The sequence below is a fragment of the Solea senegalensis genome, linkage group LG9 (genome assembly GCF_019176455.1).
Source record: "Solea senegalensis isolate Sse05_10M linkage group LG9, IFAPA_SoseM_1, whole genome shotgun sequence".
In the NCBI taxonomy this organism is placed as follows: domain Eukaryota; kingdom Metazoa; phylum Chordata; class Actinopteri; order Pleuronectiformes; family Soleidae; genus Solea; species Solea senegalensis.
This window is the reverse complement of record NC_058029.1, coordinates 10815592-10828296: the sequence shown is the minus strand read 5'-3', so window position 1 is coordinate 10828296 and position 12705 is coordinate 10815592. Positions and strand designations below refer to the sequence as shown.

General features: G+C 42.5%; 1 protein-coding gene across 1 annotated transcript in view; it reads right to left on the bottom strand.

The window, feature by feature from the left end:
- The window catches only part of me1 (malic enzyme 1, NADP(+)-dependent, cytosolic), a 70000-nt gene extending 64585 nt beyond the window's left edge, over positions 1–5415 (bottom strand). Inside the window, exon 1 of the mRNA XM_044034876.1 lies at positions 5098–5415. Coding sequence (XP_043890811.1) covers positions 5098–5226 — 129 coding nt within the window. The 5' untranslated portion in view covers positions 5227–5415. The remainder of the gene's footprint in view (positions 1–5097) is intronic.
- Positions 5416–12705: the final 7290 nt, after the last annotated feature.

Here is a 12705-nt window from a genome sequence, read left to right as displayed (position 1 = left end):
TTTGCCTGAAGACTCCAAGGTGTTTTGAAACACCCCTGAATCCAGGTCCTGTCCAGTCCGCTATTCTTAACTTAGTTGGGATGTTTTTCTGCAAAACAGGTAAAAGACTCCGACCAGCGCGTTGCTGTATCACTGTCAACAAACAGGAGCTGCCGTCCTTATTCTCCTTTACCTTTATGACTGACTGCACTTGTTACAGTCGCCTTCACCCGCAGCACAGAGCCAGTGAATGGGGGCATCTGTTGGTGGCTGACACACCGACAGCTCAGTTCAGTGTTTGAGGTGAAACAGCATCCCTGATTGGGCGCTGATTTTAAGGAGTTTGTTGTTGTTGTTGTTTTTTTGAGGCTACGGCAGTCGGAACCCGCGTCAGCGAGACGCACTGAGGGCTGGGATTCACACAGATGCCTCATTAATGTGTGATCAAGGGAGACAGAGGACGTCTGTGGAGCACTGCCAGCGCTCTCTTCCTCGCCACAGAGAACCCTTTCTGCGCCTTGTAACCCACTTCATCTCTTTATTGCACAGTGAACACACACAAAACACACCTATAATATCCGGTTCCACCTCTGGCAAGGGAGGAGGGAGTGTTAACTAAAGAGAAAGGTGAAGCCGTGTAATGTGTGTGCGCCCATGCATCTGCTCTGCATGTATATATGTGTATGTGTGGAGAGATTAAAAGGAAATTGAATCTTGTCGGGTTGAGTACAGGCCGCTTTCAGCACTGTGTCCCTCAGCATCAATTAGCAGGTTGTGCTGTGACTGGCCCCAGTTAGAGGTAGAGGTGGACCAGCTGAGGGAGGTAAACACACCTCATCCCCAGGGTTCGCTGAAATCAGAGGGAAGGCATCAATGTGCCACTGCCTGAGCCACAGAAGGCTGCCTGTGCCTGGCAACTAACTCACTTTTAGCAGTCATTTCCGACCTTCTCCTCCAATTTCCTCACCCCAGTTCATGCGTGTTGTTGACAGTGAACGGTTCACCTGGCAACTTAAGGAACCTTCTTTTCTGACTTTGTGAGTGTTAGAGTGTTGGGTCAACTGAGTGGTCAGATGTATCAGATACAGCAATCACTCTGTGTTTTACATTGTGTAAAGATGGGAGAACAGTGATTGAAGTAAAACAGACAATATGTTTTTTTCTCTTTCTAGGCAAAGCTAATTGGTTTGCCTCATACACACTGTCAGACAGTCAGGCTCCGCAGGTCCTTGTTTCTTGGGGGGCCCTGTTCTCTCGTCTTGTAATTAATCTTATTCAACCAAACCATTAAACAAAACGGCACAAATTGTGAGCTCATGAGATGAAAAGCATTCTCATAAAAGTAAGAACAAAGAGCTGAGGCTCTTGTAACATTCACTTACAACACGGCTCAAAAGAAAGAGAGAGAAAAAGAGAGGGTAAGAAAAAAAAAACATCTGAAATTTCAGTTGAGATGACTCTTGATCTCTGTGTGTCTGTCACACATGTCCCCAGATCACAAACAGAACTTCATTAAAACAGATGAAACACAGTTCAGTGCATAAGATGTAGACCAGCCATGCTTCCACATAGATGTAGGTCAACCTTTCTAGCCCTCTTCAGGAGCCCCCATGAACACTGCGTCCATTCAGAGCCACAAGGTGTAAATTGAGGTTTAAAAAAAAAAAGAAAAAAAAAGAGGTTTTAAAGTCAGGTCATTCTGGCTAAAGTTCAAGCTTCATTAACAGGATATCAAACGGAGACTTTCAAAGCAGCACAGAGAGCGGCTCATACCAGCAGCGTGTCAGGACCAAACCACATTTATAAACTTGTATCAAAAGTTGCCGTGAAGAATATACACATTTATGAAAAGCAGCAGACCAGTAGCTGTGCTCAGATAACATGTCCTTTGACTACACTGCAATATTTCCTGATAGTCAGCAAGTAGTTTGTCATTCATGACCCACTGCAAAGCTGACCATAAACCCCACAGTTTTATTGCAAATACTCCAGTCTCACAGTGAAAAAAATGGACATAAATGAAGAAGAGAATGCAAAGGCTATGACAACCAACACAGTTGAATACAAGTAAAAACAAAAAGGAGACAAACTAAGTACACAAGAACATAAATGCAGTAGTTGGCGGTTCAAAATGTCACAACAGTGACCACTTAGCATAACATAGCAGACAAGAGACCAAAACTGTTCATCACATTTGAATATAACTTAGGACTGGAAATGTTTACCAGTCAGTTGTTTAACAACCGTCTTTACTAGCATTGAGATTTCATGGCTATGATCCACACTGATCTCACACCTGTCTTACATGTCAACACAGAAGACAAGTGGTCAGCCACTTCAGTCCTGTGTCTACACACGATGTGTCCGGGCACAGCATAGAGTGCAGGTCACCTGCATTTTTGATACACAATCACTTTAGTTAAACATATTAAAACTGGAGTGACTTGAACAATGGGACATGAGCTGTAATAGTAGACAGCTGTCTGACTGAAACTGGAACATATTTTAAACTGTGCTTAACATTTGCAGGTAGCCTTAAGTCAGACTGCATCTCGTTCTCATTTGAGAATGAATATGAATCTGGAAAGGTTGGCGTCACATCCCACTTCCAAGAAGTGTGACCAATGGACGTAGATCAAAATGCCTCTGTGTGCAATTGGACAGACGTGCCTGATACTCTAACTGAGTCAAGTAGAGCCGAGTAGTGCTAGATCTGTATAATATATCAAACATATTCCACCACACAGAATAGTGACATGACCAATGTAAGCTGCACTATAATGATATACAGTATTTTCTCCTGTTCTTTCAGGAACAGTGCACAACAAAACATGCCATCTGTTTGTGTGATGCTTAAACACCCCTGGTTACAGAACATGCCCTGATTTGCTCCTGTTATTAGTCACAATAATAATAGTGCACTCACAACACCATGCACACTTACAGTACACACACACACACACAACCCCAAACATATACATGCTCAGTATGTGACAACTTGTCTGTCCACCAGGTATCTCTGCTGCCACCACAACACTGGCCACCTCACCTCTGACACACTGGGCTGTTTGAATCCAACTGACTTACATATGAGCTCAGTGTTGAGCCCACCCAGGGTGACAACTCATTTACATTCTCTCTGTTCTGCAACACCATAAGATGGATACTGTATCTATGAATTACTAGTGAGATAAAGCAGTGCTACAGGTATGCTGGCACTCAATGTGTCAACACCCACAGCAACCAATGCAAATGTGAGAGCATATCAAAATCTGCTCAGAGGGAAAAAATAGACTGCACAAGTGAACTAAATTTAGCCTGACATTGACAAAGAGCAGCCAGGCTACACTGGCCTGGCATGAGAGTGACCCTGAATCAAGCCATTTGTTTTGATGGCCAGTCAGCACCATGGACAGAGACCCTGTCACCACATTGCCTGACCTCTGTGGCCTCAGTCCACCACACAAACCAGAGGAAAATACTGGAAAAAGGCTCAAAGGCAACCAGGGACTCTTTTGTTGGATATACATTTACAGCAAAAAAAAAAGATAATACATCAGGTGAATTCAACAAGCAAAGCTGCCGGTCATAGGAGAAAACACAGCAGACTGAAACTCTGATATCATAATGACAGTCCCAGCAATGCCTGAGTCACCATTTCCAGAGTAGTGATACATCCTACTTTATTAAGATACTGCATCTGCAATTGTGACCTTTCACTTTACAGAATTGATAACAGTGTATTTCTATCAATTGTTCCTCCCCTCTTTTTATTTTTTTTACCACAGAAAGATTATGACATTATGTCATTCCTTCTATCTCATGCTTCAGGTCAACTAAAAGGCCTTGGATTGGGTCAGGAACTGCATTGTAATTTGTACGTTTGTTTGTTTTGTTTTTTCTTTTTATGACATATCACAAGTAATTAAATATTAATTTATCAAAAGTACCAAACTTAAACATGGCTCACTGGGCATTTATCTTGACAACTATAAAATCAAATCACAACGTTCAACTCAAACAACATTACAAGATGAACATAAGATGACGTTCAAGACTCCTCAAAGTTACATATCGAGTTTCAAGATTGATTTGGTGTACAAAGGCATTTTTCCAGTCTAACCTTATTGAATTTAATTTAATTTAATTGAAAGTCATGTGTATGTGAGAGTCACCACAGTGAAGGTGAGTTAAGTATTCAGTTTTGTGTTTAGTGCAGTGGTTAAGGTTAAATTATGCTTTCATTCGATCCTCCCACTGGTACGTCATATATATGGCAACTATGTAGTTACAGGCCTCACAGACAAAAGGGTTACGAAATCTGCTCCAGGCTACAAGGAAGTGGTCAAAGTTGATGATGATTCAGTAACTTCCAACATTGTTCTTCATTTTACTTGAAGAAATTACTCAAACACAAGCTTCAGTTTTAAACATCCATAGGAGTTTTTAGTAGCAGTGGACTTCTGAGTGATATCTGTTTTCACACTGGTCTCCCAGTAACTTTTTTACAATCTGCTGAGTCATACTTTTGATTATTGTCTATGTGGAGGCAGATTATCTCCAGTTGTCAATGAATAAGTGACAATGAATAGGGTGGTCATGGCCAAACATTTCCTCTATTAAGTGTGCACCACAGAATGGGTTGGTCTCTTTAGATCTAAATATAACCCAGACTAAAAGCTGATACCTAAACCTCCAGGCTAATGTTGCATTCACTGACCCTCCTGAGGGCTCAACCAGAACATGCAGGGGGGAACGGACAAGAAATATGTATTATACCTCATGTCATATTACATCAAATACGCTTAATGTTGTTACTTATTTGGTGGTAAGAAATTAGCATCTGATTAAGCTAGGTGTCAATTTTTAACGTTAGCACTAAAGTAACGTATAACTGCTGTGGTGGCTGAGACTCATTTGTTTTTCAATTTCTGTTTTCTTTTTTTAAGTATGATACTGTAAGATGTTTCCTCGCAGTGTCAATTAAGTTTTGTTTATTGTTTTCTGCTGTATTTTCCCACAGCACATGAAGGCAGCAGCAGCTGCCGCTAGCTTGGCGCTGTGGCTCACGGAGACAAAACGCTGAAAACTCTCCTCCTCCTCCTCCTCCTCACTCACCTTGTTGAGGAGAGGATTCCGGGTCACATCGTAGCCTCGTTTCTTGGTGAAAACGACAGTTTTCCTCTCGTCCCGGGACTTCTGCATCTCTGTGTCCACCGACTCTCGTCTGGATAGAGCATGTGACATGTTGTTGTCTCTTTAAATAGAGAGAAGCCGCTGAACTCAACAAGTGCAGGATCGTTGCAGAGCAGCCGAGTCAGAGTCAGTCAGGCCGCTGATACTCACTCACTCACCGAGCCTGTTTCTCCTTATCATGATCACTCCGCTGCTTTTATTGTTTACTATTACTCACTGGAGGTCACTGTGGCATCAGCTGCAGTATGTATAAATATACATACAGGATGAGTTTGAGAGATATGAACCTGAACACACCCTTTTATTGTTTTATGATTTTATTGTTTTGAAGATAAGATTAAATAGAAATATATTTGCATCACTGTTTTTTTAAGTTGATATAATAAAGGAATGTATTGTTGACTGTTACCATCCAATACAAACCTTATTAAAGAAACAAATGAAAAAAATGTTAAAGTGTTTTGAAAGGAGGTAAAAAAAAAAACCAGCATGAATTAATGCAGTCAGAAAAACAATCTAAACTCCAAGATGAAAGTATAATTCTGACTTTCATCTTGAATTTATCAAATTAATCAAAAACAATTGTGTACATGTGGCCCTAATACCCTTTTCAAGGGTTGTTTTCCATTACTAGAGTTAGCATCTCAAAATACTGAGTCGTCATAGCACGGCTGCACGAAACATCCAATGACGTTTTATATGCGACACAAACACACAGACTAGTGACGAGTAAAATAGGTCTTTTGGGTGTACTGGATGACTAGAATCAGTTGATTCACTATTAATTATTCACATCTTTTTAACTGATCTACAGTTCGGCACTGTGCGGTTTGATTCTTGTGCAGGACGTCGTGCTCATCACTCATGACGACACTCTATGACCAATCAGTGGACGTCTGTCTGTCGACTTCACATTTACTATCGGCTCGATTGGAACCTGAATGTGTACTAAAAAAAAAGTACCAGATACCAGGTACTATTGCTAATGGAAAGTGTGCCATTAGAGTACTCAACTCAACTTTTATTGATAGAGCCCATTTAAAAACAACCGCAGTTGACCAAAGTGCTGTACAGAATCACATCAATGAAATAGGAACATAAAAAACATGAATTACACGACAAGGAGAAAAGGTGGGTTTTTAGAGAAGATTTAAAGAGCTCAAAATTAGATTTTTAAAAGCATGAGGGAGTGGCCTCCAGGCTGCCTTTAAAAAATGGCATCAATTCAGTGCTGTACAGAAAATGGCCATCTCGGTGATACATTGATTAATTAATGTGTGGCGGTCCATAATAGAGGTCCACATGAAATTTAGTCCTGAGGGCTGCCTTAAGTGCTTACCCCACCAGTGCACAGTAGTTGCCCTTTTCATTTTCGCCCCTGCCTTTCCAAACGTCTCTGCACGCCCCTGCATTTTTTTGACACAGTTTTCAAATCGAGACGTACCTGTTTTCTGAGTTGTACGAGCTCTCAAAGCAGCTCTTCCTGTTTCTCGTTAAAGGCATGTAGGTTATTTTCAGACTCATCCCGGTGACACACAATATTGCATACGCTCTAGTTTATGTAAAGAGATTCAGGTGAAGAAAATCACCAGTGGCACCAGTACGGTAAGGAAAGTTTGGTTTACATATTGTAAGACTTGCATTATCGCCTAGTTTTCCCCCTTGAGTTTCAATGAGTCATGACATTTCTCACAAACACATAACTTACTGGTATGATGGGTGAGTGGGGGTTGTGACAGGGATCACATTTGAGGCCAAGGTCAAACGTCACGTGTTTGCAGCATGAGAGTTATGCAACATCAGTCGGACAGTACGAATTCAATCCAAGGTCCATAAAACATTCAATGATAAGGTGGCAAATTCACAAAAGTATTGCCAAGAAACCATAGTGGAGTTATTAAGATCAATTTATTATACCCACATAAAACTCATTACTTTTAGTTGGTAGTGCTGGATTTTCTTGTTTTGTGTAAATAGAAACTGGCAAAGTAAGAACTGTACTGTGCATGTGACAATAAACCTCTTGTATTTTGTATCTTTTGTCTTATTTTTTATGATTCTTGCCCTAATCTTCATTAAAGTTATCTGAGAGTCAGCAGAAGAGAGATAAACTCACTAACACTGGGCTGCGTCCTCACACACCACTGTTTGAGTTGTTCAGGACTTATGTCATCTACCTCAGACCAAACTTTGGGGGAAATGTCTAAACTTGCAAACTGCATCCAGAGATCGTTTCCTCACAACTCGCGCCCACTTTATTGTTTATTTCAATACTGTCACGCTGCTGTAAGGGAAGAGTTAATATCTCTTGCTTGTTCTGTTGAACTGTTAAATGGCAGGTGTTCAGAGAAACTTTCTATCGACTTTCTAAAAATGCTATCGACAACTATTTGCACACTGCTGCAGGAACAACAGGCACTGTGCAGTGGGAGTTTGTGCTGCATGCTCCCCTCTGGCAACATTCGGTGGCAGTCCTATTTTGTCCTGAAAGACTCAGAATCAACATCAAACTTCTGCCAACCTCTGTGTTTAGCGGCTACCTATCCTGACAGACTTCACTTTTCTCCGAACCAGCTGTCAACACGCAGCGATTCAGTGTTGAACATTAAATTGATCTTTGGTGCACAGAAGTGACATCATATTTCTTTTCCCCCTGCCAACACAAACAAAATACACAAATACAAAACGTGAAACAACCTGTTCTAACTCAGGCTACATCCATACTCCTACAATTACAGTGAGTGTTGGGAAGTGCAATCAGCAGCTGAAGGTGATCACAGCACTGAAACAGCTGTGTGCATGATGTAGATTCCCTGTGTCTACAATGTATTATTTTCTTTGATTTAATATGGACATATATTGCAGGATGTACTGAGTATTCATATAAAACAATATAGTTTATTATATGAAATATAAAAGGGGGGTCGTTCTTCTGTCTGCTCCTTTTTTGGACCACAAGTATTTATTGGAAATATTGAGTATGTGTTTTATTTATTACAAGTTTTTCTTTCCTACTCTTTTAATTGTCTTCTTTTCATTATCATGTCCCCTGATGGCCAATCAGAGGACAGAATTTCCAGCACTTCAACATCGGATTCCCAAACCCATGGATCTGGTCTCAAAATGTTTATTTCTATCTCCAGATAAAATTGTGACATGACGGAGCACAAAAGAGATTTAAACAAATACATAAAAAGCTGCTGCACAGTAAAGGCTGCGGTAAAACTGAACCTAATGAAGCCTCATCTCAGTTGTGAGTAGGTGAATGAAGGGCAACTGTGGAAGTGACCTGCTGCACATGAAGAACGAGAACGTACAACTCTGCTGTGCTGATAATTCCATAAAAGTGATTGCACAACATGCAGTACAGTATGTGCTGACTACTCAGCTTCATTTTGCCTCATATGCACTTAACAACTGCTCATGACCCTGATGTTTTACTGCCTCAAACTCCCATTATTACATGCTGAAACACACACACACACGCACACACACCAAAATAACTTCTTTAACATACATTTTTGATCTATGCAGTCTGCACCGTAAACAGACACCCACCCCCAACACCTGTGTTTTGACTCCTGTTTATTCCTGTGCACTTTTTTCTGGTCAGGAAGAGGAGGAAGCAGCAACAGACACAATTACCGAGAATCAAATCACCCACAAACACACTTCTTTTTTTTTTTTCTCTCCTTCCTCCATTTATTCTGTTGCACAGTGGCAGGAACACCTGGTCGCGCTTCCTGCACTGCAGCTGATGGTAAAGGATTGACGGATGTAGTTGTTAGATGTAATTACAGTCCGACTCTCAGGGGGGAGGAAACTATACGTTTGATTGCATTGGCACCTGTCGGCTTCAAATATTGGGGCGCAGAGTTCATATGGAATTTTCAAGGCTAATAGCAGCATGCATAGACATACTGCAGACAACACAGCTTCTGATCTATTAAACCTTTCATCCATCCATTTTCTACTGCTTTATCCTCCACATGAGGCTGGAGCCAATATCAAACTGACAAAACCATTCACTCTCACGCCTACAGTCAATTTAAAAGTACACAACCTAGTCCACAATTTGCATGTTTTTGGACTATGGGAGGAGAATACTCAGCGAGAACCAACACACACACAAGAGGAGAACATACAAACTCCATCAAACCAAATATCTGAACCGGTGACCTTTTTGCTGTGATGCAACAAATGCCACATGGGGACACATAAGGCAGTATATAGTATCACATCGCATTCATATCAATATTATTAATCTCATACTCATATCTGGAGCTTTTTTTTAATTTAGAGCTTTTTAGAGCTGGAGCTTTTTTTTTATTTAATTTAATTTAATTTAATTTAATTTAATGTCTATATTGCCTTTAAGTACTATATCCAATTCAACAGAGTAGAACCTAAGTGCTGTACCGTCTACAGTCTGTATGCACATAAAATAGACATCATAAAACATACAATAAAACAACACAAACATGAGAAACATGCACAAAATTTCCTACTCTCTCCCACTCTCCCAATCTGATGATCTCATCTCATCAGATATTGCACTTGTCCGTCGCAACATTCGCTCTCTCTCTCCCTCCTCTCTCTCCTCAACTGTTCTATCAGCACTTCCTTCAGCTGACTCCTTCTCCCTCATGCATCCCAACTCTGCCACAGACACCTTCCTCTCTACTCTGTCCTCCTCTCTTGACTCTCTCTGTCCTCTTACTTCCCGGCGGGTTCGTAAGTCCTCCCCAGCCCCGTGGTTGTCGGACTCAGTGCGTGCTGAGAGAGCCACGATACGGGCAGCAGAAAGAAAATGGAGGAAATCAAAACACCCTGATGACCTGCTTTCCTATCACTCTCTTCTCTCCACCTTCACTGCCTCTATCTCTGCAGCCAAACGATCTTTCTATCAGACTAAAATTCAATCCTCTTTCTCTAACCCCAAAAAACTTTTCTCTATCTTCTCTAACCTCCTTGATCCCCCCACCCCCCCTCCTCCTTCCTCCCTTCTACCAATTCACTTTGTCAACTACTTCACAAAAAAGGTAGATGACATTCGCTCTTCTTTCTCAACCCCACCTCCTGTTCTCACCACTCCACCAACCACACATTCAGCTCCTTCTCTATCCTCTTTCTCCCCTCTATCTCAGGATCAAGTTCTTTCCCTAATAACCTCTGCCCGCCCCACCTCCTGCCCCCTTGACCCTATCCCCTCTCACCTTCTTCAGTCAATTGCTTCTGATCTTCTTCCTTTCCTCACCCACCTCATTAACACATCTCTGTCATCTGGTTGCTTTCCGGACTCTCTTAAAGAGGCCAGAGTGACCCCCCTCCTTAAAAAACCCACCCTTGACCCGTCTGAAGTAAATAACTACAGACCTGTCTCTCTTCTTCCTTTTCTCTCCAAAACTCTGGAGCGCGCTATCTTTAATCAACTCTCCTCCTACCTTCACCGGAACAACCTTCTTGATCCTCTTCAGTCTGGTTTTAAAGCAGGTCACTCGACCGAAACTGCACTTCTTGCTGTCACTGAGCAACTCCACACTGCCAGGGCTGCCTCTCTCTCCTCTGTGCTCATCCTCTTGGACCTTTCTGCAGCGTTTGACACAGTTAACCACCAGATCCTTACTTCCTCCCTTCAAGAACTAGGTGTCTCAGGCTCTGCACTTACCCTTCTCTCGTCCTATCTTCAAAACCGAACATACAGAGTAACCTGGAGAGGATCCGTGTCGGAACCCTGTCCTCTAGCTACTGGGGTCCCTCAGGGTTCTGTCTTGGGCCCTCTCCTCTTCTCTCTATACACCAACTCTCTTGGTTCGGTTATTCGCTCTCATGGTTTTTCCTATCACAGCTACGCCGATGACACCCAACTCATTCTCTCTTTTCCCAGCTCCGACACACAGGTAGCAGAACGGATCACCGCTTGCCTGACTGACATCTCTCAGTGGATGTCTGACCATCACCTGAAACTCAATCTCGACAAGACTGAATTTCTTTTTCTCCCAGGAAAGGGCTCTCCCACCACAGATCTAACCATCACCCTCGACAACTCTGTGGTAACTCCTTCTCACACCGCAAGGAACCTGGGTGTGACACTTGACGACCATCTCTCCCTCACTGCCAACATTGCTGCAACAGCTAGATCTTGCAGATACATGTTGCACAACATCCGAAGGATTCGGCCTCTTCTAACCCAGAAGGCGGCACAGGTTCTGGTCCAGGCTCTTGTCATCTCACGCTTGGATTACTGCAACTCCCTCCTGGCTGGTCTTCCTGCATGCGCCATACGACCTCTGCAACTCATCCAGAATGCGGCAGCTCGACTGGTCTTCAATTTACCAAAATTCTCCCACACTACACCGCTCCTCCGCTCCCTTCACTGGCTTCCTGTAGCTGCTCGCATCCGCTTCAAGACTCTAGTGCTTGCGTTCCATGCTACAAACGGATCCGGTCCAGCCTACATCCAGGACATGATCAAAACCTACACCCCAGCCCGCCCACTCCGCTCTGCATCGACAAACCGGCTTGCTGCTCCCTCACTGAGAGGATCACAGAGGCACTCGCAGAACTCGAGACTGTTCACTGTCCTCGCTCCCAAATGGTGGAACGATCTCCCCATCGACATCCGGACAGCTGAAAGCCTCCACATCTTCCGACGCCGACTAAAAACACATTTGTTCCGACTCTACCTCGACTAAGACGACAAAAAAAAAAAAATAAAAAATTGTATTGCACTTATGACTAGCACTTCATAGTTTGTTCTACTTGAAGCTCTTACTTACTTCTAGCTCTTATTTGTACCCAAATGTTTAAATGCACTTTTGTAAGTCGCTTTGGATAAAAGCGTCTGCTAAATGACATGTAATGTAATGTAATGTAACAAAATTAGTAAAACAACACGAAGAAAAGTTCAACTCACGTTGTGGTAAAAGCTAATGAAAACAAATGTGTCTTTAAAAGAGATTTTAAAACAGGAAGAGAAGAAGCCTGCCTAACAGTTCAATCAGGCAACTTGTTCTAGAGCTTGGGAGCTGTGACTGCAAACGCCCGATCCCCTGTGAGCTTCAGCCTGGTCCGAGGGACAACTAATGACGACATCAGCTTGTGTTGGTGTAAGTTTGTGGAGGTGTGCGATTTGCTTCATCGGTTGGAGGAAAAGCGACAGGGTTTGAGACGTGACAGACACTATAAGAACAGTGGATAGTATGTGGAAAGGCACAAAGGTTAAGACACAGGAGTGTGAGGTGAAATATTCACTATCACGTGTGGGAAGGTGTGCTCACCAGTCAAGGCCTCACTTTGACCTTTCTGTTTCTTTTTATATCTCACAACCTCGTAACAATAACCTCTATCTACAAAAGCCTCAAAAGTCCTTCTGAACGTGCAGTATCCCGGTTTGACGACTATAGGAAAATCTGAAACCAGAACCACATTTTCCTCCCCATGATTTACTTTTACGAAGCTATGGCTGTTTCCATTTGGACTCAGAATTGAACGCACACAAAGGTTCTCAGAAACACTGGGCCCGCCGAG